General features: G+C 36.8%; 1 protein-coding gene across 1 annotated transcript; it reads right to left on the bottom strand.

Annotated features, from left to right (window-relative positions):
- Nucleotides 1-176: 176 nt before the first annotated feature.
- On the bottom strand, nucleotides 177-24,996 carry LOC119774945 (zinc finger CCHC domain-containing protein 24-like). The gene is made up of 4 exons (XM_038272734.1): nucleotides 24,667-24,996; nucleotides 20,164-20,364; nucleotides 3,131-3,295; nucleotides 177-1,039 (listed from the first exon to the last, which is right to left on the bottom strand). Exons 1-4 carry the CDS (start codon nucleotides 24,841-24,843, stop codon nucleotides 926-928), a joined length of 657 nt encoding a protein of 218 aa, XP_038128662.1. The 5' UTR covers nucleotides 24,844-24,996; the 3' UTR covers nucleotides 177-925.
- Between the last annotated feature and the right edge of the window lie 726 nt (nucleotides 24,997-25,722).

Below are 25,722 nucleotides of genomic sequence, written 5' to 3'. Positions count from 1 at the left end.
TTTATTATTTTGCACATTTTGTAAACCCACTGAGGAAAAAAAACACATTTAATAAAAATGAAAGAAAACAATAATTATGCAAATTTAACTATAGAGGTTTAAAATTTCAGCAACCACATCAATGCAGCAATGCATAAGATTGCGATTTTGAGGGGAAAAAAATAACAGACAAAACATCTTTTATAAGCCTTTTAATAGAAGTATAATCCATAGATCTGTTATTCAAAGGAGGCACATGGTATAAAACTTCACATCTTAGGTTTTATTACTTCAGTAAATAGTGTCCTTCGACTATTGCCCCACATCTGCTACTTTTTCCAACTTTTTTATCTCCCTTCTTTGGTCCCATGCGATCATCTCACAAACTTAATTGGCACTTTGGTGAGTGTTCCCAGCGCTGAATGCCTTTCACATCTTTGCTATAGCTTCTTGTGTGAACATAACCCTGAACCATTAGGGTGGTGTGTTCATAACAGTCACAGTGCAACTTTCAATCAAATATATTCCTCTTAAACATTTAATAAACAAGAAATCATAGAAAAAAGTAATGTACCTATAAGCAGTGATATGTTAACACTGAATATACTTCTTACTTGCATATTTTATACAGATGGCATTACTTGCAATGAATTATTTTGGAAATATACAGACTTGACTAGAATCAGAAGGAGCTAACCTGGTTAATATTCACAGTAATTCACTTATTCTGTAATGAGATTAAAATGAAGACAGCTGAGTCACTTTGAAGAACACAGAATGACTCTTTTCTGCTGAGATGTACGTTTGTTCTTAAGGCTGCCTTAGAGAAAATGTTTTAAACATGTTTGTTAGAAATATCACTGTACAAAATCCTTTTTTTAAAGGTAAAATACAAAAGGGTGAATCTTCCAAGAGGTCTGCAAATAGCAGGGAGAGGCAATAATTCCTACTGCACACGGCGGCAGTAGTAGCCAAGGATTTTGCATTTTTCACACAGGTGCTGTGGATGCTCTTTGCCCTGGTCCGACACGTCCAAGCCGTCTGGTTTCTCCAGAGGTCTCTGAAAGGGAGAAATCAATGCAGTGACGAAAGTCACAGATGCAACAGTTTGGTTCGTTGCTCCATATTTAGTCGTGTTAGAGTCACAACATGTAAGGCAATGGGATTTTGTTATAGACCGACACAAGGCAGTGAAACATTCTGAAATAAAAGTAACGCAGATATGGCTAAGCGCCTGACCATGGCCATGGATGTTAAACCGGATGTCGGATAGGTTCGGCTACGTGGGTGAATAATTTACAAAGCAACAAGTAGTTGGTTTGAGTTACTGTACTGAAAATAAAATATGCTTCGGATATATTCAGAAAAAATAAACAATAATACAATAAGAAAACACTGAAAACAAAGAAAGAAGTGCACACAGGAATGTATGAACCTAGTTTACACCTAAGAGTTTCTCTTTTTCTTTTTTTCAACTTCACTCTTTTGTCTGAAGATTTTTAATGATCAATTGAACAACAGCCCAAACTTTTCCCCAAAATCCAGGGAAAGTAGTGCAGGTTACAAAAGCAAAAGTATATCCTACAAATTAAAAAAAAAAGCGATTTATCCTTGCAATACAGTGCAACAAGTCGTAGGTGCAGCTGTTGTTCATATAATCATGGAATAAACTTAGCAATTCTGTGAAGCCCATGTTGCTTTAGCTCCTTTTTCCTCTAGTACCAATTAGGTTCTCTCTGGGTCAATATGTTTTACTGTTTTTCCATTATAACCTCTTACAAAGAATCGTTATTTTCAGTCCCTGCTTGCTTGCTGGCAGTTCATACTGATTAGTTAGTGGGATGGGACCATTGTCATGGGATATTTGTGTATCTTTTATGACTAAATCTGTTTACACTGGGCTTATCGCAGCACGCTATTATGTGGCATTAGCTTACCTTCACATACCCTCTAGTTCCTATCCTTCTGTTTTATTCTCCATGGCTTCTGTCTCTCTGCTGTACATATCCAGGGTGCATCATGTGGGTGCTTTCTGTTTAATTTCTCTTTTAATCTGAGTCTGAGAAAAGCCATAAATTGAGCAGCAGTTAAGGCTGCTGTTGGTGTCTCTACAAATCACATTATTTGGACTTTAGAGCCACCTTGCAATGAAAGATCCAGCCCCCGTTGAGCTGCAACTCCACTGTAGTGGAAGATGATTCAAACCAGATGAACTGACCTGCTAATAGATGCTAATAGAAAAATAATTAAGAACTGTAGTGAAGAAACAGCATCACCAACACCAAGAATATTAAACGATGGTCAGGGAAAAGCAGGTTACAAAGTAAAACCCGAGCTTCAGACATCTCCCACAGCTGCTCAGTCCATTACTTCAGAATGGAAAACGTACGGCAGCACTGCAAACCCAACGCAACTCTGGAGGAGCTGCACAGATGTACAACTCAGATAATCGGTCATCAGGAAAAAACATTTGTACAATTTTTGTTGCCTTTATAGAGAAGTTAGTCATAGCGGGGAAAAAAATTTTTTTTCTCTTTGCCACAAGAAGGCTACAGCAAATGTAGAGTACGTTCCTCTGGTTAGATAAGAATAAATGTACATTTTACCCAAAATGTGCTCATTTGGTTTAAACCTAACACTGCCACCGAGAAACATGGATATAGCAGCTTGTTTTCCAGATCAGAAAGCTGTTGACTTTGGGTTTGAGGCTCTTATTTAATCAATAAAAACACCTCTAATCAAATATACAGGGATAGAATGAAATAGTTTAGATCAAGAGTCCTAAAGTCAAAGTCTAAACCTTCTTAATTCCTTAAGAATTAAGAACTTAAAAAACTATCAAACCATTTAGCAAAAATTCGATCAAATCTTACAGACTTATTCTGAAATTTTCTAGACATGGTTCTACATCAGTGATCTAAGGAGGGCTGAATACTGATCTATGCTAAATACAAGAGTAGTGCTGGTAATTAAGAAAACATGCATCCTTTTTCTGCCACTTTGATAATAATTACTACAGTAATGTAAGGATGTACCGCTCCTCTTCCCCCCTTAAGCCATCACTGGAAACAGCAGTTTCAAATCCTCTAAACCTGAAACTCCCGTATTTAACCTAAATAACAATATTGTTAATTGAGATGTAATATTTTACCTGCTTGTGTGGGTAAACGTTGATGTGACACTTGATGCACTCCTGTCCCATGTTGGCCCAAGAGTTGCCACTCATCCACTTTCTCTTGCATTTAGGGCATTTGTATTCTCCAAAGCACCTCTTCTTTCCCTGATACGGGGTCAGGCCTTGACCTTTGGGTCGAGCCTGAAAAGAAGCAGCTGTGTTAATCACCTCATTGTGAGATAAAGATGTGAAAGTGCAACTTAAACAGAAATGTGAAAATAATCATCCTGAAAGGATTAAGCCGTTATATGTCCTAATTTCTGTAAGCATACAAAGTAAAAGTTAATGTTGGGAATTTCCTGTTGACAAATAGTATAAAAAGAGATCTAATAACATCTTAAGCAGAAGCTGAACACATTTAAGACCTTACAGCAGTCATGTCAAAAGTCGGTCCTCAGGGGCAACTTTCCTGCAGATTTTAGAGGCTTTCCTGCTTCAGCACAGCTGATTTCTATTGATAGCTTATATATTTGAACTAATTGGGAGCCAAGAAAGGCCTAAAAAAACAATAAATGCAACAATAAGCACCTTTTTTCGTAAATATTGTGATATCATAATTTGTAGAAAAAATAAACACAACGAGGTATATAAAACGGCTATATTCTTTATTTTCCAATATAGGTCAAAATACACTACAGAGATTTCATTCAGAATTCTTGAATCAATTATAGATACAGGTGCTGGTCATAAAATTAGAATATCATGAAAAAGTAGATTGATTTCAGTAATTCCATTTAAAAAGTGAAACTTGTATATTATATTCATACATTACATACAAACTCATATATTTCAGATGTTTATTTTGTTTAATTTTGATGATTACAAATGACAACAAATGAAAATCTCAAATTCATCATATCAGAAAATTAGAATATTACTGAAGACCAATAAAAACAAAGGATTTATAGAAATGTTGGCCAACTGAAAAGTATGAACATGAAAAGTATGAGCATGTACAGCACTCAGTATTTAGTTGGGCCTCCTTTGGCCTGTATTACTGCAGCAATGCGGCGTGGCATGGAGTCGATCAGTCTGTGGCACTGCTCAGGTGTTATGATAGCCCAGGTTGCTCTAAAAGTGGCTTTTAGCTCTTCTGAATTGTTGGGTCTGGTGTATTGCATCTTCTTCTTCACAATACCCCATAGATTTTCTATGGGGTTAAGGTCAGGAGAGTTTGCTGGCCAATTAAGAACAGGGATACCATGGTCCTTCAACCAGGTACTGGTAGCTTTGGCACTGTGTGCAGGTGCCAAGTCCTGTTGGAAAATGAAATCTGCATCTCCAAAAAGTTGGTCAGCTGCAGGAAGCATGAAGTGCTCTAAAACTTCCTGGTATGTGGCTGCGTTGACCCTGGACCTCAGAAAACACAATGGACCAACACCAGCAGATGACATGGCACCCCAAACCATCACTGACTGTGGAAACTTTACACTGGACTTCAAGCAACGTGGATGAAGTGCCTCTCTTCTTTTCCTCCAGACTCTGGGACCTTGATTTCCAAAGGAAATGCAAAATTTACTTTCATCAGAGAACATGACTTTGGACCACTCACCAGCAGTCCAGTCCTGTTTCTCTTTAGCCCAGGCAAGACGCTTCTGACGCTGTCTGTGGTTCAAGAGTGGCTTGACACAAGGAATGCGACAGCAGAAACCCATGTCTTTCATACGTCTGTGTGTGGTGGTTCTTGAAGCACTCACTCCAGCTGCAGTCCACTCTTTGTGAATCTCCCCCACATTTTTGAAGGGGTTTTGTTTCACAATCCTCTCCAGGGTGCGGTTATCTCTCTTGCTTGTACACTTTTTTCGACCACATCTTTTCCTTCCCTTCGCCTCTCTATTAATGTGCTTGGACACTGAGCTCTGTGAACAGCCAGCCTCTTTAGCGATGACCTTTTGTGTCTTGCCCTCCTTGTGCAAGGTGTCGATGGTCGTCTTTTGGACAACTGTCAAGTCAGCAGTCTTCCCCATGATTGTGTAGCCTATAGAACTAGACTGAAAGACCATTTAAAGGCTTTTGCAGGTGGTTTGAGTTAATTAGCTGATTAGAGTGTGGCACCAGGGGCCATCAATTTTGAACCTTTTCACAATATTCTAATTTTCTGATATGATGAATTTGAGATTTTCATTTGTTGTCATTTGTAATCATCAAAATTAAACAAAATAAACATCTGAAATATATGAGTTTGTATGTAATGTATGAATATAATATACAAGTTTCACTTTTTAAATGGAATTACTGAAATCAATCTACTTTTTCATGATATTCTAATTTTATGACCAGCACCTGTATAACAAAAAAGAAACATTTATAAACCTTTAACTAGCCTGTTAATCAATCAATGTTATAAGATTTGCCATGATAGACATCACAGAAAGCATCTGCTTATGTTGATATAGCCTTTCCACACATATTCTCATTTTAATGGAATCCTGGATCAGGCCACGTGCTTCTCAGCCATCCCATAGTAGGTCTGATGGTTTGTTTGTTTTTTTGTTCTGCCAGAAGATAAAAATCCTCCACAGGGTTTCACCCATGGATGATTTCTGGTTTCTGATCAAGAAAACCACCGCCATAGCACGATGCTGCCACCACCATACTTCATGGTTTAATGTGTCCTACAAATCCTCTAAACTAGAGGTGTAAAAGTGGTTCCAGAAAGGGCTGTGTGGCTGCAGGCTGCAAGTTAGTCCAATCTGAACATGTGCTATTGCTTGGTTGGAAAGAAAACCTGCAACCTTTTTAGAGCTTAGAATTTTATTTATTTATTTATTTTTTTTTTTTTTTTTTTTTGCGGAAAACCATAAGGAGCAAGTAGAATTTCCTTTTCGACTTCAGCACTTTCTGTCGGGTTATCGCACCAAAGTCCAAATATGATCCACCGCAGTGCTTAGCAAGGCCCCACGACCGACCAGCTCTGTTCCTCAGCTAAAGCCCAGCTGAGAGATGTAACCTTTAACAATTCTCTCCACCCTGCACTGCAGACTGAAGGACCTGTTTGGTTTCTTTGGATCAGAGCCAATTCAAAGCTCTGTGTGATTGCAACTGGAAACCAAAGCTGCCCTGCTGATGGTCAAGAGAGCCAAGTTTTGTCTGCGGAATAAGATGATTATTTATGGTTCTTTAGGTAAAAAGAGAAGCACACTCTGCTTTGATGTCTGATTAAACTTTGTGGTGTTGAGTGATCCTTAAATTACACAATCCTAAAAGCTTAGAAGGATGTAAAATTATGGAAGCTTTTTTCCAAGGATAATATAATGTGTTGTTTTTTATGTATTTAGTTGAAGAAAATAAAAAAATGTAACATTCTCCTTTATTAACCCTAATGTCTCCAGCTGGGGTCCCAGGGGACCCTAAATGGGAGCGCTGCCTGTAGGGGGGGAGGAGACCAAGGGGCCCCTATGCCATAGGACAAATACCTCATGGTCAAAGTCATCCCTCCCAGCTGGACCAAGTCCTCCAATAAGAATGCAAAGATCTGAGAAGGGAGGAAATAAAATCCAGATGAACGCTGCGTTTTTTGAACATGACAAAATCCAAAACGGAGCCACAAAAAAGTACCTCATCAAGAATGTTTAAAATGAAAAACATCTTGCCTGAAAAGCAATGCAAATTAAAATTGAGACTGAATCTGCACTCTGTCAAAGCCCCGTTTTCACAGCACAAAGTTCCCCTCCAAAGCATATTACAGGTTACTATAGTTATTTCCAGGACAACATCTGCTAAACCAAACAGGGAAGTGGACGACGGCCGGGGCCTCGGCACAGTATTCATTTTTTTTTTAGGTTTGCACTTGCATCATTCGACCACCATGAGGCACTTTGGGGAGGGTCACCTCTCACTGCGGATCACACTTTGTCAGGCGCCTGCAGGGACAGTGAACAGACCATCATCTTCCTGACAGAGGAAACAGCTTTCACTCTTCAGAGCAAAACAAACAGACTTTGCCTAAATGGTGGAGCCTGCAGGGCAACAGGGGCCATCAAACACTCGACAGTTTCCATTAGACCCATCGAAGATGTCATGCACTGACGGTCAACAAATGGAACTAACACTTCTGACCCAACACTTAATGGAGACTCTAAGAATACAGGAAAAACTGAGTGAAGGACCAGTTTCAGGCATTGATATTATCAGCCAAACCATAACACAAGGTTTTATATATAATACTATTCTCTTGTATTTGTTCCTGATACCACCACAGATAAAAAAAAAAAAAAACTTTTCTTACAACTTCATGTTATAGAGAGACCATCTTAAAGTAGCAAATATTTTTGAAAAGAAAAATTATGTTTTTTACCAATTTTTTAATAGAAAAATTCTAAAAGCTGTAGATTCCAGCTCCATTTTGTCTTAAACTGATTAGGCAAATTTAGTATGACCAAATGGTTTTAAATGTCACCTTCAAACTGACATTTAGAGGTTGAATTGTATTGTTAATTTTTTGTTTTCATGGATTCTCTTCTGCAACAGATTCTTGTTTATCTACCAACTGTTGATCTGAGCAGCCGACTTCCATTCACTGTTAATAAGAACTGCAGTGAAAGCCTTGTACCCTAATGTCTCCACTAAGGGAAAATAAAATGATTTTTCTGTTCCATCACCTTAAAGAAAAAAGAATAACTTACAATTCAGGCATTTTCATATCTGAATTGTCTCAGACTGTTACAACTAGGGCTGCAACTAATGATTATTTTGCAAATCGATTAATCGATTAATTATCTGATAGCCAAAGATTCCTTAAAGGGGACTTAAATTGAAATTAAACCAGGTAAAACTAAACCTTTTCCCCTTGAGTTCTGGATATAACATATTGACAGACGAAAAAAATTTTTTCCTCTTAAATGCAAAATTGTTATGTACTTTTTTGACAATGTTGCTATAATTACTGCTCTAAGTGGGTTGCTCTTTCAGCTAAAGGCCTGTTTTAGAGTCTCTACACGCCAGTTAACAATTAATTGATTACTAAATTAGTTAAGGATTATTTCGCTAATAGATTAATCACGATTGGTCTGATTGTTTCAGCCCTAGTTACAACAATGCAAAACATGTTATAAAAGTAAAATGGAACAGTTTGCAGCAACATAGTCACGTCAACGACACTACAGAGAACAGTGTCTGAGCAGGACCAATGTGCATGTGAATATGGGAAGATCTTAATGATTTAAGGATTTAAAGTAATCTATAAAACTTAAACAGTTGCCACAAGAAAAACATTGTATATAGGGGATCATTGCAAATTAACCATAGCGCCTAAATACAGATGAAGTGTGATGAGTGACATGGAAACAGCTGAGAAACAATGCTAAGGAGGGAACTGTAGGAGGGTTATGATAAAACAGAGCTTAACACATAGACACAAGAGAATCTACAAAGTTTACCCGTTTAAATAAATTGGCACAAAGAAATTTATAGAAATCTAACATTGAAGAACGACCTAGTGGGAAGAGACCAAAAAACAATAATACATTTTTTTTAAATGATCAGAATACTAATACAAATGAGAATTAAAACCAAAAATTTGGGAATTTTATGCATATATGAAAAGATCTGATTAAAGAACTAAAAAGAGGTGTTCATAGATGCTTTCTAGCCAATCTGACTCTGACATTCAACTTGAGCGTGACGCACAACTAGTTTTGTGCAATCAAATGAATTCCCAATAGAACATATCAAATTTGTGATAACATGGCAGAATGGGAAAGATTTTGAAGGAATGTAAATAGTTTTGCAATCCACTGTATTGTGTGTAGCTTAATCATCTTCAGGGCCTAAAATAATAAAATAAATGGATAAATATTAAGGTAATTATTAACAATAAATGGTTAAGTGGTTTATTCTTTTATAGAGAAACATGGTTTTATGGTCCAGGGTTGTAGATTGTAGATGGTCAAAATATTCCTACAAAGAAGATGACATAGTAGGACAATTAGGTGATGGTAAAGGATAAATAAGTAAGAACACTATCTCTGCAAAGCTACAAAGCCCTCAAATAAAATCCCCCCTGAAATAAATGCCTCCTGTTTGAATTAAGTTTTCTATAGCAAGAAACTAAAAGCAAAAACATTTTGATTCAAGACAAATTTGTGTGATTAATTTTTTTAACAATACAATACCCCTTAAAATAAAGAACACATCAAGCTACAGCAGATGCGACTGGATTTCCATCTATGTTGGTGAGAGAGATCCAGGTGGAGGCTGTGATCATCTGGAAACAATAGACATGCCTCAACCCCTCCACCTCCTTTTCAAGGTCGTTCACTCTAATGCACATATAAGGCCTTTAACCTGCTTAACACAAACCCACTGGTCACCATTAGGTCAATTACTAAACACTAACAAACCCTGAGTGCTTATTGTCTCTCTCTTACTGGGTTTAGTTTTTATGAGACCCAACAGCATCATGAAGGAATCCAGCTGTCACCACACATCAATCCCTGGACTAAAATCTGCTGCAGCTAGTCTCTCTGTTTTGGACTAGTATCCAAGTTAACAGCTGGATTTATAAGGATAAACATTGTTTCCTGTCACATGGCTTGGGAATCAAAAAGTTTTGCAGTTGCTAAACAAATGCTCCTCTTATAAACATATAAAAAATATGTATTTCTGAGATAAATTCCACATTTGAAATTGATGTAAAACTGACAAACTGTACATCAAAAAACATGCATCCTTTTCTACAAAGATTCAATAACAGTGGGGCTGTAACTATCGATCATTTTGATAGTCAACTGATTTACTGGTTATTTTTTCAATTAGTCAACTTCTGATTATTTTGGATTATCGTTTGTGAAATTATTTTGACTCACTTGCTCTAATCATGACACCCTTAAATGTCTTTTTATTGTTTATTGTTACCACCGTCCCTTTTTGCCTTTATGAATGACGATCCATAAAATATTTATTTGAAACTAAGTTGATTTGTCAAATCAATATCAAATTGTATTAAAAAATAAAATACTTTGACCTTCAAGTGTTGCGTAAGTGCTTTGCAAGAAATACAAAGTTGCATTTTGAAAAGACGTGAAATGTTGACCGAATTATAAATTTCCAAGTGGACTCTCCATCACTTTATTTTGATATTTAAGTAAAATAAAAGTACCGCTTTATGTAGCTTTATATCAATCTCTGTTACAAATGAAACACTGAAATAAACCACACAATAACTGTCGGATATAATTTGACTCAAATTATAACTGCGTATAGCAAAACTATTCATAATTAACATTTTTTTTATATGAAATATTTGGTGATGAACATTGTTAAGATATTGGGGTATCTAGTCTACATCTGCTTGAGGGTTTTAGCTGCGTTACAAATATTATAAAAATGTATTCAAATATCTACAGAGCTTGTCTTTGACAAGAAAAGTGTAATGATTTTTTTTTCTGGCTTTTAATTGTCATTACACTTTCACTAGTACAGAGCAACGCAATTCTCTCTCTGCGTGAGAGTGATGTTTCAATAAAAGGAAGATCATGTCTTGAAAAACATTGATTTGATGTCATGAATGGACAAATCGAGGCAAAAATATCTTAATGTATTAAATGAAATCTTTAGCATAGGTCATTATTTGTAAACTTGGAACATTTCAATTCCTGACTGTATTAGTGCCGGGGGAAAAAAACAAAAAAACAGCTGATTACCACTTACAGACATTTACACATATTATTCTTTTTAGCATCTATTTATTTCAAATAAGTCATTTTACCTTGGGGAAGGTTTTGCTGCCAACATGCACTCTGCTCAGTCTGGCTAAGCTTCAAGTTGATGACATATACAGCTTTAAAGCGGCATTAGGTTTCACAAAGAGTAAATGGCAGGGGCAGGTGGGCTGGCAGAGAAAGAAGGGTTGAAATGGAAACATGAGCATTTAAAAGGGGTCAGAGAATTTAGTGAAAAAAAAAAGGTTTCAGTTACATTTCTGTTGTTTTTCACCCTTAAATTTAAGACATAATTAAATCTATGGCAGCTGCCTGCTGTGAGGTGGTGGTAATAGAAGAAAAACATCACGCATCAACATTTTTTTCCAAATTTCTTATTAAAATGCCATCATTAAATTCACGATTTTAAATGTCAAATGTCAAAAATGTAATAAAAAGCACAAAGGAATATGATATTTCTTTTTACAACATTGTTTTAGAAACATTTAATAAAGAAAAAGAAAACCACCAAAATATCTTGACCCCTAGAAAATAGTGAAATATAACATTTTGGACTGTTATTACTAGTGAATAAAACAAAATACAATAAATAAATATTGACGCATTAAAAAAAAAAAAAACGGATTTTGAATTTGAGTCAACAGCACAGAATATACCAGACAGGCAAAAATTTGGTTCATAAGGATTTTTGTCCAGTTATCATCAACTCAAGCAAAGTTACACAATAAAAAGAAAAAAAAAACAGATGAGGAACCTTCTTTGCAGAGTTTTGAGACCTTCAGGTCCTGATCTTGATGTGCAGTTGTTGCAGGTTGCTTTCAGGTTTTAAACCTTGGTTTACATCTTGACACTTTCTGGATTTAATTCATTTTAAATGTGAATTAGTGGAAAAAGTTGCAGGTTTTATCTTCTCAGTGTTAAACTGCTAATGCTTGGATCCAATTCACATTAAGGGTCCTTTGAAAAAAAAAAAAAAGAAGCACATCTAATGTTCATCCAAAGCCAAAAACATTATTCAACTTGGTAGAAAATCTGTAGTTCATTTAAAACATTCAAAGCCACAAACATCTGCATTGACAGACACCATTTATCAAAGGCTTTCTGTCTGCCCCACATTCCAGGGTTCCCTCTATCTTGCTCGTTGTCCTTAGCAGATGTTGGAGCCAGAAAAATAACAACAGACAGCATGAAGTGAGCAGATAAGGCAGCTCTCACTGGGAAGAAATAACATGAGACAAAATGACAGAAACTATTAAGTGCTTAATTAACGTAGAAGTTGGAAAATAGGTGTGCCCCGATCAAATAGTGATATCGGAAATCAGTCCAAAAATAGCCAAAAGATGAATATCGGAATATATTAACCTGTCTCAAAAATCTCCGATCATAGAAACACGTAAATCTGCTTTTGTTTAAACTTTATATAACTCTTTGGTGAACATGAAATGGGTCCATTTGGGTATGAGGTGGATATTAAGAGGTTAAAAAACAAAACAAAAAAGAAAATAACAAAAACTTATCAGCTCATCCAAAACAGAACAGTTTCAACCAGGAGAAAAAACTTAACTGCCCTCTCAGGAGCCAAAATGCATGCTAACGTTCCCTCTCTGGAGCCAAAATGTATACTAACATGCCCCCTGGGGAGCCAAAATGCATGCTGACATGATCTCTATAGTTATGAGGACATGTTGGTGAAGATTCTCAATCATCCAGGTCATAGTCATTCCAAAAAAGTAAAAAAAGAACAATCCACTGGAAAATAGCATTGAGTTCATGGTTTTATAGAGTGGCCCAAAAACAAGGCCTTGTTTTGGCTAATAAAACATGCAAATTAATCGGACGGATTTTTAATTGAAAAAAGGTTCCTGGATGGGAAGCAAAACATCTTAAAACTTGGAAACAAAGTCCAGAGTGCCCTCTCATAGGCCAAAACATTTGCTAAAATGTCCTCTTTGGGGGCCAAAATGCATGCTAAAGTGCCCTCTGTAGTGGTGAGGACGAGCTAAATGTGCTTTCTGTGTCTTTCTGCCACTGCCCTTCAACAAGTCTGTGCTGGCTACTGGTCCTTCAAATTTGCCCTCAAGTATGAGTGTATGAATGGTTGTATGCCCCTGTCTCTAGGATGCCCCTACATTTCCCCAGTGTCTATTCGTGAGAGGAAATTCAACAATTGAATTCAAGTCCAACTACAAAAATAAAGTGTGCAGCAGAAAAACTTCAAAGAATGTGTAGCACTGTTTTGTTAAACATTTTAGTGATTCCCAGCTCAGTCAGAAAATGTAGTCAATGCAAACATTTCGCTGTCTGCAATAGGGCCACAAACAAGTGCCAGATTGAGCTGAAAACCAAAGGCATAAGAAGTCGAATAAGAAAATCAATCTTTAACATAATGTGATATATGATTCAATAACCGCGCTGGTTGTTGTAGAGACTAAATATGTAGGTAAACTGATATGTTTCATGATTTTTAGCCTCATGCACACTTTTCGGGAGGAAGCAAATATTGATTTTATTCTTGGCATCACTTTGTGGATAATCAAAATATTAACTGATTAGGGGCTTTTTTGTAGAATAACAAAAAAGAAAATGCTTGGCTAAGCCAAGCCAAGATTTCCCATCTGTTTTCACTTTGCAAAGTTAAACATGTGTGTCCTGTGAGGCCTAAAGACTGAGAATGGAGTTAATAGTTTTAAATAGAACTTAGCACATATATTATATGTTGATCCAGTTATTTGAAGAACAGAAAAAGTCAACTTTATTGAGCATTACTTGATTAAATGTAACTTTGACTGTCCAATTATACCATTCAGGATTATTAATGCCAGACTCTTATTGGGCAATAAAGAAAATATCGCCATTAATCTATTCTCAGAGTTGGGTTGGAAGCTGGGTCTATACTAATGATGACTTATTAGTAACTACAGTCCTTATGCAATACAGAAAAAAAATAGGAAATGCTTATTCCCTTATATGCAACTGATAAAACATTCTTCCAATGGTGCCAAAGTTAACATACACAACCCCCTTTTAACACAGAACTAGGATAAAATGGTGATGTTTTCCCCCATCTTGACATTACCCAGCAGCCCTTGCTGCTACTCCGGCCTCACAGGACATTACAATGACTGCCTGAGTGACTGGTGGGAAAAAAGAGAAATAGCGCTTGGACTGATGACACAAAGCTACTGTAAACAGTTCACCATGACCCATCATATAGGGCCTAGAATTCAGAATTCATGTTTCTCCGAATAAACACATATTAAACACAAATACATCTTATGGAATATTATTTACTTTAATCACCAGTTATCATAGTAGAAAAGCTTTCTCAAGCAGTTTGTGATGAATTTCAGAAACAGGAGATGAGTCCTTGGTCTAATGTGCTACCTGGCTTGAGAAACCTGTTCTAAGACTTACTTTTACTTATTTAGGTAGCACACACATATCATCCTTATCTTATTTTATTCTTATCCTTATTTTATTTTTGTATCATATTTGTACCTAGAATCTTATTTTTCTCTCCTCTGTAAATGGTTGCACTGCAAAAAAAGAAATTCTGATTCAAATTCATGAAGCCCTTTGGCAGAATTCAAATAAACCATTTTAATCTAGATTAATTCCAAGATTACAGTGAGATTAATCAAGATTTAAAAAAATAATTCATGTTCAACATTACTCCAAATATAACCTTTTTTTGCCTGTATGCCAAAGTTTGTAGGTGAAAGAAAACCAACACTCAAATTAACCTGAAAACACCAGAGGTGAAACATGGTGTGGGCATCATCATGCTGTAGGGAGGCTTTTCTTCAGCAGGTACAAGACAGCAGGTTGAAGTTAATGATGGATTGATGTGTTATAATGGTCTAGATTTAAATCCAAATCAGAACCTAGAGCAAGACTTGGAAATTGTTTCTGGAGACACTGTCCAGCAAATCTAACATTAGCTTGTTTATTTTGCACAAAAGCTGGGAGGCATTTACCACAAACAGTTTGCAGCTGTACCTGAAGTGAAAAGTTGTGATGCAAACTGCAGAAAGCTTTTTATTTGTAAAATTATTTAAAAAAAAGTTTGCTGTTTTTCAGTCATTTTTATTAACTCATGTTTTAAATTCATACTGTTTCCTATATCAAACAGTGTGAGAGGGTGTAGACTTTTCCCCACGTCTTTTTTGAGGAGTTACTCAGACATAAATGCATATATAAATCTGTAGTTTGAATATTCACTTTCAATTAAAACGTTTTCAAATAAACATTAAACACAAGACGATAACATAGCCCATAATTTCCGTAATAAGATATTAAATCATTAAAGAGTCATTAGGGAGTTTTTTAATGATATTGCAGCACTCTCTGCTCATTCTCGTAGCTCACCCTCGTTCTTAAGGTTTGTTTTTTTTACTTTTTTCACCTTAAGTTGAGGTTCTGTTGGTGTCTTAGTTGAGCTGGATGCCGGCCTCTTCTGAGTGTCCACAAAATCCATCTTGGATATATAACGCTTTGATTGTTTGCTTAATTGGACCCATTGAACATGGATGCTTTTGAAGTCCCATCCGCAAACAGCGCGGGAACTTCCCACCTGAGTTAATTTAGGAAAAAAAGCTGCAGGCTTATAGGTTATCGGCACTGAACTACTGAGACATCAGGGGTAAAAAAAAGTTTAATATTATATATATATGAATAATAATTTATATATAGTATCTTTTGACTAACAACTAGTTGTAAAAATGCTGGAAAAGTAAAATGAATTAGATTTCTTTGCACTGGAATGTTGCATAATACCACTGAACCTGGAACAGGCGCTTAGAGTTTGCTGGTAATGTGTATTATTTTGCTTGTAGATATTGCACTGCGCCTGAATGGGAAATATAACTTAAAATATCTCTGTTCGCTTTCAAAGACCAAAAATAAATCAAGGAATTCCTTCTGCAATTATCAGAAGTTTCCCTGTCTGGAGCGATCATCCTGCAGGCTCTTCCCTCCATTCAAACATGATTAAACTGTAGCTGTAGAGACATACACCCTCTTCCTGCACTACCCAGTGTTTCCAAAAACACGGTGGACGTAGCGGTCTCCGGGCAGCTGCAATTAAGGCTTTGCGAATGTGATGTCTGATGGTTGCTTCTCGACGCAGGCAGGGAGAGACGGAGATGACTCCGGCCAAAAGAGCTGTGCGAACAATTCGGACTGACTTCCTGACCTTTGCCTCTGCAGAAACAATGCTCCACTTATTTATTCCAAGCCCTTCCCACCCTACACCCATTTACTGTCAGCACTCTGAGTTCTATGTATCATCTTACCAGAAACCCGCTTTAACTACTTTATTAGGAAAGGATCATTAAAACATAGTCGCTTTGGATGATATTTTGACCTTATTTGGGAGGATAAATAAACTGTTTTGAATTGCAAATTAAACTAAATTGTATTTTCATTCTTGCATTGCAAAATGACACGAAAGCCCTTCCAATAAATGATTTGAGCTGTTTTAAGCTTAAAGTACCGGTACTTCAGATTCCAACCAACAAAAACAAAAAGCATATTGTTTGTTAGGTAAAGCCCAGTTTGTTGCAGCTCCGGCCGCTGTAACCTATCGCCATGACTGTAACGCCACAATTTGAAATATTAACAACACATGAAAAAATGTCTGACATCATCTTTGTAACGGAGAACTGGTTCAAAAAGCACAGTAATGGCTTCCAGGTTTTGCATATTTCAAAGACAAATCTTTTGCATCTCCCTGAAGCAAATAACCCAACTCTTCAGTGTGGCTGACCTTTGATATCATTCATTGTAGTTTAATAGAACATAACCTAAATGCATGTACTTTTTACTATTTTTCCTTTACCTGTACCCTTTTAGACTTCATCAAGGAAACTGACATTTTTGTTCTTCATTTAAACAAGCATTGGTAAAAGCACTGCTCTCTTCCAGGTTTCCTTTTCCCATAACAATATTTGATTCTTCGTCACTATCCCTCAAGCACAAATGAGTTCCAGCTGCAAAAAGTCATAGACTAATTAAACAAACAAAACATGCTATTTTACATGACTTAAAAATAACACCTTAGAAACATCTACTGTGCCATGAAGAGCACCGCCCTCTAGATTTTCTTTCTTTTCTTGCCTTTTGGCAAGAATGGCCTGAATCCATACAGAAAAAGGTTCTTATATCATGATTTTATTGTTAAGTTAAAATCACTATGCAAATTATGGCAGCAATGGTGGAAAAGTTGATATAAGAGGTAGTCAGGCTTTTATATCAAAAGTATTCCAGTTTTAATTCTAGACTTTGATTAGACCTTTTCCAAAATCTCCATTGAGTAAGCATTGCTTGGGTGAGAAAATTGGGTATTATCCCTCAGTGCTTTTTAGAAGCCACCCAGATCGGGATACAAGGTTTAGCTAAAATACTGCAATCTCTCATTGATGACAGCATCATTTTTTGTATCACTGGTATAATGGAGAAGAACACAAGATTCTTATTCAGAGTCCTTCCCGAACTGTGGATTTAAGTGAGTTAAGGGATGGCAAAGGGTCAAGGTAGCAGCAGCCAGAACAAAACAAGCCTGGTTCTGCTTGAGGTTTCTTCCTGTTAAAAGGGAGTTTTTCCTATCCAATGTCGCCATAAGCATGCTTAGTGTGAGGGATTGCATTTGAGTCAATGAGTGGATGCAATCAACTGGTTTACCTTAGATAGAAAACTTTGAATCAATTGAACTGTATGATGTGGTGAACTGTAAAGTACCTTGAGATGACATGTGTTGGGAATTGGTGCTATGTAAATACCGTATTTTCACGACAATAATGTGCACCGTACTAAAAGGCGCAGTCTCAGTTATGTGTGCCATTACTGTATTTAACACACACATAAGGCGCACCGGATTATAGGCGCGGGTTTTATATACCGGTACGTATCCTCTACTACGTTTAAATACCTCTACTGCGCATTTAAAAATAGAGCGGGAGCAAAACTGAGTATGTTTGTGCTTTATTCATGTATTTATTACAAAGTATTAATCAAACCCATCAAAGTCATCATCCTCTGTTTCTGAATTAAACAGCTGTGCTAAAGACATGCCAATTTCCCCTTCTTCGCTGTCAAGAGTCACTTTCCGTGCCGGGCGGCTCCTCAGAAATGATGCCGGCTTTTGCGAAAGCTCGAACAACAGTGCCAGCAGACACGTTAGCCCAAGCATCAACAATCCATCCGCAAACTGTGGCATAACTTGCCCGGCGCTGCCTTCCACTTTTCGTGAAACTGTGGTCTCGGTCGGTCATCCATCACTCCCACGCCGCTCGCAGCCTTACTTTGAACCGCTGGTTCACACCGATGTCGAGCGAGAGAAGTTCCTTTGTCAGACCTCCCGGAATAACAGCAAGCACAGCGTTCATTTGTTCCACCATGTTTTTCACATCGGCTGTGAGATGGGCACGCATGGAGTCACAGATTAACAGCGATGGTGATGCGTGGAAAAAAACACCTGTGGTCTCCTCACATACACCTCCCTCAGCCACGCTTTCATCATCTCGTCATCCATCCAGCCCTTTTCATTTGCCTTAATAATGACTCCAGCTGGAAAAGTCTCTCTTAGGGTTGTTATGACAACAGTGTTCAGCATAAAGCACATACCTTTTCTTTTATACACAATCCACGCCCACGCTTCCCCCTTTACTGTTCTCATGGTGGTCTCAACAAAGTCCGCAGTAACACATAGGGCGCACCGCACTATAGGGCGCGCCGCACATTTTGAGGGAAAAAAAAGACGTTTATATGCGCCTTATAGTCGCAAAAATACGGTAAACGGACCTGAAATTGGAATTAAACTCCCCCCACAGAGGGCTTGAATATCTATGGTTCAAATCGGACTTCATCAAAGCTTAAAATACTTTTAAAAATCTACAAATCAACACAGTGCTGGAAACGAAAAAATTAAATTTCTGAATTCAATCTACATAACATTTAACAACAGTCATAGCTCTTAGATTTTTTTTTTCCTTTTTGTTACAGGAGCAATATTATTTTTCAAGTCTCACCACAGATTCTTAATCTGACTTATGTCTGTACCTTGACTGGGCTATTCAAACACAGGATTATACTTTTATCAAACTCAAGTTTCTCAAACTTAAATAGGAGTACCAATGGTGGTACTCCAGGGAAACCGGGTCATGCAGCAGAGAGATGCAAAGCTTACCAAAAGGTCCTCCTCTAGTCCTAAAGCAAAGGTCTATAGGAGGACTTGTTGAGATCCAGAGGCATGACCCTTTAATAAATTAAATAATCCTGCTGTTCTTAGAAGAGCTGCACCAGTATTGAGGGTGATGAGTGCCACAATAAAATAAATAAATAACCTATAAAATTATTATTTAAATATGGCATCATTTGTGTGTCATATTTTTTTAAGCTGATCAAAATTAGCCCAACCCACTGACTAACACCAATTCATTTTCTCTCATTAACTCTCTATAGACAAAAATAAGTATAAGGAGCTGGAGGCTGGTAACACCCTTTGGAAAATGATTTACAGCAAAAAATAATGACAGAGTAAAAGAGAACTAGGAAACAGCCAATCAGATGTCAGGAGCAGCCCTAGTCCCGCCTCCTTGCCTTTGATGAACATGACAGCTTAAATGTATTCCTCATGTGCTTCTCACAGGAACATTAAATGATTATTCTCATTAATTTCACTTAATTAAAAAAACAATATATTTAATTGAGACCCATATAATTAAATAGAACTTCATTAGCTAAATCCTGTGTTTTTCTCCACTTGTCACCCTCCATGCACACAATAACTGTTATCATAAGCTGGAAGAATATTTTTACTACCAGCTTCTTTCTGTAACAGAGAATTTCCTCCACTACACCTTACAAATGTCAGGGACTTCCCTCACAACATGATCAATGAGGAATAATAGCTGCACATAAAGCTTTGGTAACATTTCTTTCATGTTTAGAGTGGAGGTCGTGCCTATTTCTACAGAGGAACCTATCATCTTTCAGAAAGACCGCCTCACTGATCCAACCTCACATCTGCTCCTCATTACCAACCTGTCCTGCTCCATATAGCTGAAATATGTGCTGAAGAAACAACGCAGAAAAAAAAAATGCAAACATTATATTCTTACATCAGAGTACTTAGTTAAAATTCAGTGAAACCAGAACTGGGGAAATCCTCTTGCATTTAAATCCAGATGATTTAAGCTTAGAGTCATTCATAAATATAAGAAATACTCTTGATCTAATTTTCTGTCAGATGTTTCACAAACAGCTCAAATGGCCCACACAACTGGAAAACCTGTTTCATATTAGGCTGTGCAGATACTGCTTGATGTGCTGCGGCACAGATGCGCTCACCTGAGGGCAGTCTTTGATGTAGTGTCCTTTGTTGAAGCATAGGTGGCACAAGTAGTTGGGCGGTGGTCTTTTGCTGCTTTGGTGCATCTCTGAGGACAGGGAGAGATCTGAGAAATGGTCTGCCAGAGAGTTCAGACCATCAACAATGTTACTGAAGGATCCATATGGAGAAGAGCCTTTGTAGAAACCTTTAGTTAAAGCCTGTAAGAAAAGAAAAATGCTTTCAACTTACTCTAAACACCTTGGCCTCTTTCAGTGATTAACTTTGCCCCTATCCTACAAAAAGCTTTAGGCTGAGTTTTACCTGAGACTAACTCTATGATCTTTTTGATCTAGAATAGAATAATGGCTCAAAGCTCATCTGCTTAGCTTGGTGTCTTTCCAGGATGAAGTCAGCAAAAGACCCACTGCTCCCATTAACCTTTTACTTTTCTCTCAGATATGAAGTATTCCTCCATCAGTGCATCTGTGTTCCTTTTGTCGTCTGCATGTGCCGACAGCTTAAACTCTGGTTGGTCATGTTAGAGGTACGTTCAAACCGAGCCTGGTTCTGCTGTACGTTTCTGTCACTACATGCATTAAACAAAGAGTTGATGCAATCTGCTGGGTTTCCTCATATAGAAATGCTTTTAACCAAACTGTTGGATGTGATTGAATTTTCTCTGTAAAATAAAAATGATATAAACTTCAGTTGATATGAATGAATCTGTACTCGTGAAAAAAAATACTTAGATAGGTAGAAATCACTTATTATTAAGTAGAGAATATCTATTTACTTATTTAAAGATTCATGATGCTTAAACTGGGGTGTTAGTACCACTATTGATATTCAGCCTTCGTTTATGGTTCTCCAATATTTCCCACAGTCAATATGAATGTAATAACTATGTAATAACTATGAAGTAGGGCTCCTAAACAAGTTTCTTTGTAATGTGTTATATGAACGAGCATATATGTTCCATTTACATTAGACCCTTTAACCCCACTAAATTAAAAACTAAACTTTAGATTGACTTTTTTATGTTCAAACTTAAAACTGGATATTTGAACTAATTTAAATTTTTTTTTAGAAGCCATTCAGATTGGGATACAAGGTTTATCTAAAATGCTGCAATCTCTCATTGATGACACCATCATTTTTTGTATCACTGGCATAATGGAGAAACCAAGAGCCTTATTTAGAGTCCTCCCCGAACTGTGGATTTAAGTGAGTGAAGGGATGGCAACGGGTCAAGGTAGCAGTAGCCAGAACAAAACAAGCCTGATTCTGCTGGAGGTTTCTTCCTGTAACAAGGGAGTTTTTTTTTTCTCTCCACTGTCGCTACAAGCATGCTTAGCGTGAGGAGTTGCATTTGAGTCAATGAGTGGATGCAATCAACTGGTTTACCTTAGACAGAAACCTTTGATGCAATTTGACTGTATGATCTGTTGACCTGTAAAGTGCCTTGAGATGACATGTGTTGGGAATTGGCGCTATTTAAATAAACGGAATTGGAATTCAACTTTAACCACCGAGAACTTGAATATCTGTGGTTCAAATCGGACCTCATCAAAGCTTAAAATACTTTTTTTAAAATCTACAAATCAACGCAGTGCTGGAAACGAAAAAAGTAAATCAAAGGCATTAAAATTCTGAATTCAATCTACAGAACACGTAACAACCCTCCTAGCTCTTACATTTTGTTTTTGCTTTTTGTTACAGGAGCAATATTATTTTTCAAGTCTCACCACAAATTCTTATTCTGACTTATGTCTGTACCTTAACTGGGCTATTCAAACACAGGATTATACTTTTATCAAACTCAAGGTTCTGAAACTTAAATAGGAGTACCAATGGTGGTAGTCCAGAGCAACCAGGTCATGCAGCAGGAGACAGATGCAAAGCTTACTAAAAAGTCCTCCTCTAGTCTTAAATGTTAGGTCTACAGGAGGACCAATTGAGATCCAGAGGAATGACCTGTTAATAAATTAAATAATTCAGCTGTTCTTAGACGAGCTGCACCAGTATTGAGGGTAATGAGTGCCACAATAAAATAAATAAATAACTTGTAAAATAATTATTTAAATATGGCCTCATTTGTGCCATTTTTTTTAAGTTAATCAAAATTAGCTCCACCCACTGATGAATTAATCCAGTACAATCAAGTTTGATTTGCTCCACCTAAATAAAAGTATCCCCATCGTTTTCTGCAGCCATCACTATGTATTTTTTTTTTCTGTTTGGCTCCCTTATCTAAAACACTGAAATATTAACTTATGAGTTAAAAAAAACACTTAATCAAAGTGCTATGCTAAACCAATCATATAATGTCAGGTTTCTGTTTTGCTTTTGTCTGTGTTTAAGGCAGTAAACTGATAAAATCCCTCTCCTTTTTTTACCTCTTAAAATGTTAATCAGTAAGTATGTTCTTGGGAAATCTGTTTTTTCCAACCAAATGTAGGGAATCACTGTATCATAGACCAATTTATCTCAGCTTTGCATAGAGATACTGCTTTTTTCTCAATTACAAAAACTCATTGTCATGACTCTGCAATGAAAGAGCATTTTGCATGGGCCTGTCTGTCACCCTGATTGATAACCCTGTTTTGTCCATGCGACACTGAACCCAGCAGTTTTTGAATTTCCGCAGATCTGAACTCTGCTGTGTTCACTGTGTGCCCCAATAGTGTCTATTTCTTTGTAAAGACAAAATGCCTTTGTCATGCATAACTCCAACCGGTCCCAGTGACAGGATATAATAAGCATCTTTGTGTCTCTGGAAGAGATGGGTGCTATGGCACTGCGGGGGGAAAAGCATGAAGACTAGCCTGCAGATCCTCTGTTTTCCAGAAGGCATCATGGACAGTGAAATGTGCATTCACTCACTTATCATGTTTTTTAATGTTTTAAAGAAGTGTAAGTGTCAACCTACATGGAGAACCTATTTTTAAACCATTTAGAGTTTGACTTCTTTGCTTCAGTTTATTGTCCTTCTGCATAAACTAAATTCTCTTGAGCTCTATGTCATAAACTGATGCCCCGGCATTCTTCTTCTGGTAAAGTTAAACAATTAGTTGTCCAAGTCCTGAGAAATCGCAGCAGTCCCAGATCAATCCACTACCACAGCCAAATGGGACTGTTAGGATGATGTTATTTCTCTGATATGCTATTAGATGCACCATTTATAATATGACGCACACCTTCCACAAAGTTGGCGCTCTGATCTCCTGGTGGAGTACAAGTTACACAACTGAAACAGTTTTAGTCGACTGGTGATTCCCAGGAAAAATCACAGCTGTTCCATGTTTTCTCTTTTTGTGGATAAAGGCTCTCACTGTGGTTTGCTTGAGTCCCACAGCCTTAGAAATGCTTGTTTAACCTTTTCCAGACTAATGGATGTCAAAGACCCTTTTTCTCATATTTTCCTGTATTGTTTTAGAGACATGAGAAACTGCTTTTGATATATTTCAGCCATCTTTTTCCCTAGCAGATTAAGTTATTCCTTAATTACCTAGCAGTAATAAATCATAGTCATTCATATAATAACCATTGTAAAAGGATTTTTTCATATAGAGCCACACTAGTTTGGATAGCTTTTTATCTTTTAATAAATGTAAGAATAATTTTAAAGCTTTTGTATTTATTCATGTTTATATTTGCCTAAATTTCAAACTAGTTTGATTTGATTTGTGACCAAAAAAAACACAATAAATCTCTAACTTAAATTGGACTTAATGTCTGTTTCCACCACACTGTTCTTCTCCATGCATACTCTGATCATGGAGAGGCCAAGTGAGTATGGGGTGAATTTTGTTTCATTATTTTTGAAAGCAGTGATTTGTAACTTTTATTCTTCAAATTTTTTTTTATTGTTCAGATTGATCTTTATGAATTTCATTCTTTTTTAATCTCAGTTTACAAATCAAATTCTCTTTATAACCAGTGGTTGGCTTTCCTCCGCAGTGAGGAGCATAGACCTATCTCAATTTGTCTGCATGAACGTTAGCAGCATCATTTGTATCAGACTTAAAATGATGAGCCTGTGATATGTAAAACACAACTTAAAGAGAATGCAATTCATAAAACACAGTCTGACAAAGAGAAATTTTAAAAACCATTTAAAAAATAAAAAGTTTAAAGAATGTTACATAATGGAGGAAAAAATATATTTTAAATAGCTAAATATGAGTAAATAAATACTTTTAAAAGTTTAATTTCTTGATGGAATTTTTCCAGATAAATACATGATTTGTTTGAAAAACTTATTGGAACAAAATTCACTCCACAGATGGATGAGTTCTAGAACCTTGCACACACTGACTCTTTTTAGTGTGTAAAGGGTTATAACAGGATACAAAACTCATATTTACATATTCAGTGAGAGTAAAGCAAGGCATACTGCAGGTGAAATCTACAGTAAAGGTAACAGTGGTTTTGTTTCTTTTCATATGAAAAAAAAAAGTTTTATGCAAAAAGTAAAACATCCATGCAAAGTGTGAATCATTGTGCAGCTTATGCTGTACCTCAGTGTTCAGATGGAAAAAGTTGCTGAGGTAGCTGGAGCTCAAATCAGCCGTGACTCGTTCCGTCCCTTCCTGTGCAGGGGAGTCCGAGTCCAAAGCGCTGTCCTGTAAAGACATATAAACCCAGCTGAGCAGCTGAGCGGGTTGGAACAAGCCGCTCTCTACTGCAGACATCATGTCATCCCCAGACGAGCACAGTTTTGCTTCTTACTGAATCAGACCCGCCAGAACTCCTAGGATTGTTTCAGATAGTCTGTGTGTGAAATCCATTTGAGTTCACTTGTAAGGAGCCGTGCAGCGGGATGCACTGTGGAAGCAGGAGGACAGGAGTCTGAATGGAGGATTCTGGGTGACGTCACAGCAGCTAGGAGGTCCCACATCTGCACTTCCTATTTCCCTGCCAGGACCTTTGAAAAGCTAGAGATAACCAGAAACTGAGTAACTATATAGACTACATTAATAACTAATAATAGATTAGATAATCTAAAAACATCAACATTAAATGTGGAGAGAAAATTGCTTATAAAACCGTTATTGGGTCAAACCAACCATAAAAATCCCATGTGTTTGTTAAGAATATATATAAAATCTCTGTATGTATAAAATATATACACTAGGGTATTGCTGCCACCTAGTGTTCACAAATTTAAATGCTTTAAAATTTGAACGCCATAGAATGTGCTCTCCAAAGCGGTGGTGGTTTTATTTCAGTTAAATATGGGGGGAAAAGTCAGAATTCTTAGATTAAAGTCAGAATTCTAATTCCCATTTTAAACTGAAAAAAAAATTAGAAATTCAGATAACTTTTTTTATTTTTTCAGTGGCCCTAATCCTCTTCTGTAATGGAGGACCAACTCTGCCAAATCTAAAAATAAATGCATAAATAAATAAATGCTCAATAAATAAATAAGCATTCAATTAATTGCCCCCCCCAAAATACAATAAACAAATAAATGTAGGTAGAAATTGAATTATACAGTGAGACATAAACGTATATATATCTCTTTTAATTAGCGTCTTTATTTATTTGCCTTTGTAATAATTACCTTATTTATT

The sequence above is a fragment of the Cyprinodon tularosa genome, unplaced genomic scaffold (genome assembly GCF_016077235.1).
Source record: "Cyprinodon tularosa strain WSP-4 unplaced genomic scaffold, ASM1607723v1 ctg84, whole genome shotgun sequence".
NCBI lineage: Eukaryota > Metazoa > Chordata > Actinopteri > Cyprinodontiformes > Cyprinodontidae > Cyprinodon > Cyprinodon tularosa.
Note: the sequence above shows the minus strand (reverse complement) of the source record. Positions and strands in the feature narration are given on the sequence as shown.